The 2,153-nt window shown below is 37.2% G+C and overlaps 1 protein-coding gene across 1 annotated transcript; it reads right to left on the bottom strand.

Moving 5' to 3' along the window:
- Positions 1–1,198: 1,198 nt before the first annotated feature.
- LOC149200076 (protein SRC2-like) lies at positions 1,199–1,711 on the bottom strand. Its single transcript, XM_089400840.1, has one exon. It carries the CDS (start codon positions 1,709–1,711, stop codon positions 1,199–1,201), a length of 513 nt encoding a protein of 170 aa, XP_089256966.1.
- Positions 1,712–2,153: the final 442 nt, after the last annotated feature.

The following is a 2,153-nucleotide window of genomic DNA, read 5'->3' as shown; positions in this document are numbered from 1 at the left end:
ATAATATAACAAATTTTATATTATATTAAAATTAATAAATATAATAATATTAACATTAAAATATATTAATATTACATTTTTAATATTAATATCAGATTTACTAATAATTTTTAATATTAATATTAAATCTAATATACTTTCTATATGACATGATAACAAAAAATATTATAAAATTTGAAATTTTAATGTAGTCAAACTTCTATGGAAGGTAAATTTATGATCCAATTGAATTAAATATACATAATAAGATATATTTTGAGCACTGAACAAACATACTTACACATTATCCCATACTGGGTATAGTGTGCATCTCAACTCAATAACATAAAAAATTAAATTTTAGTTATTTATTGATTCTAAAATCCAAATTATGAGATCCACAATTTTTTTTTTAATTCTAAAATCCAAATTATGGGATCCACAATTTTTTTTTAATAGATGTTTAATGAAACCATATAAGTTGATCAAGCCCATGTTAACCACGGAAATGGATCAATATAATAGAAGTTTTAGGAAACTCTCGCTCAAGTTATTTGAATTTGAAAACACCGCCAGAGAGGAGGGACCAGGGACGTTCAACAAAAGAAAGCCTATTGTTGGCATCAAGCAGTTACACCTGATGTGGTGAACCGAAAGCCCACACCACACCCATAAATAACTACACCTGGAAATCCTAGAGAAAAGTTGTGAAAGGGATTGAAACCTACATGGATCGAGTGCATCAATACAAGACCTGGTGGATCTCTACTGGCATCGAAACCTGGGTCGACTAATGCATTGTGATGTAATCCAATCGAGGTAAGAATGTGGATGTCCCCTCATATCAGGATGATATCTAAGATCAAGTATAAAGAGAGCTAAATAGTCTTTTGTCCTATTGGATGATATGTTGCCTTTGTCCGTTATGCCCCTATCTGAATATGTGTATGTTGTATGTCCTGGAGCACCTCTTATCTTGGAAGATGGGGCTATGCCGGAGGAATGCTAGAAAATATATTATTGAAGGTAATAAAGGGTTTGAAACACACACAAATTTCAATTAACCTACACTTAGCCTTGCCAATTGGCCAAAACAAATTACAAACGCTCAGCCTTGGCTGATTGGTCTACCTGCAGAGACCAAACAAATTCAGAAATATATCCATATCCCCAACCATTCTATCCAAACCCTACAGGATCAATGAGTTTTGGACTCTGATTATAACAGGGGAGCTGCCAAGACCAACAAATGGGCACCTAACAAGCCCCCGTGTACAGCCTTTTTCTTCGACAAGTTCTTGAGGAATCTCTTGAGGCTAAAATCCATTTTCACAGACATGTCCAGATTACCCCCCGGCTCTCCAGATTGATTGCGGATCTGGCAACTAACCGGCTTGCCGCCAAACTGGGAGCGGACTGACTGCAGAAATCCCATCAAGGGGAGGCTCATACGCCCGATTTCCTCCTCGCCGGAGGTAGTTTCCGTGTATATTGCGATCTCCAGAATGAGGAGGCCTTCCTGCTTCAGGGCGGCTTTGTCGAGAGTAAACGTGATAACGTGGTTCCACATAGGGTTGCTGCCGTTGGTTGTGTCTACTGGCGTTCTCTGCTTACTGTTGTTGTTGTTGGGATCATTGGTGATCCATGCCGCTGCGGAGGCCCTTATGTTTTTCACATCACCGTTCCTGATATCATGGGCTGCAATTAGGGTTATCTCTATGTTCTTGGCCATCATCAACACTGTAAATATAACTTGAAATGGAAATGAATGGATGTTATTTTGGAGAGGACGGAAATGGCGATGGAATAGTGAAAGATTTGGGAAAAATGGAAATGCGAATGGACAGATGATATTTTTGGTTGGGTTGGAGATGGCTTTATAGGCCGATTGCGAGGGACAGAGTCTTCACCGCGTTTTCAGTAACGCGCAAACAGTGTTGAAGTTGACAATGTATCACACGGCCACGTAGTCCACCGACCCGAGGAAGAAACAATGTCTTTATTAATGATTTTTTATTTCTCTAGCCACTGTGCAGTGGTATTAATTATCCTGTACTCTTTTTTTTTTGGTTTTCTTCGGTGTTTTGTTTTTGTAATGTGAATTAATAAAAATGCAAAAATGGATTAATAAATAATGAAAAAGTCTATTGTCAGACGAATATATTAAAAAAAAT

The sequence above is a fragment of the Pinus tabuliformis genome, chromosome 2_1 (genome assembly GCF_031772625.1).
Source record: "Pinus tabuliformis cultivar Carrire ecotype Pingquan chromosome 2_1, CPIR1, whole genome shotgun sequence".
In the NCBI taxonomy this organism is placed as follows: domain Eukaryota; kingdom Viridiplantae; phylum Streptophyta; class Pinopsida; order Pinales; family Pinaceae; genus Pinus; species Pinus tabuliformis.
This window is presented reverse-complemented; position numbering and strand designations above follow the sequence as displayed.

Excerpts from the sequence above, each read along its gene's own strand:
- LOC149200076 (XM_089400840.1), bottom strand. The coding sequence starts at position 1,711 with ATGGCCAAGAACATAGAGATAACCCTAATTGCAGCCCATGATATCAGG.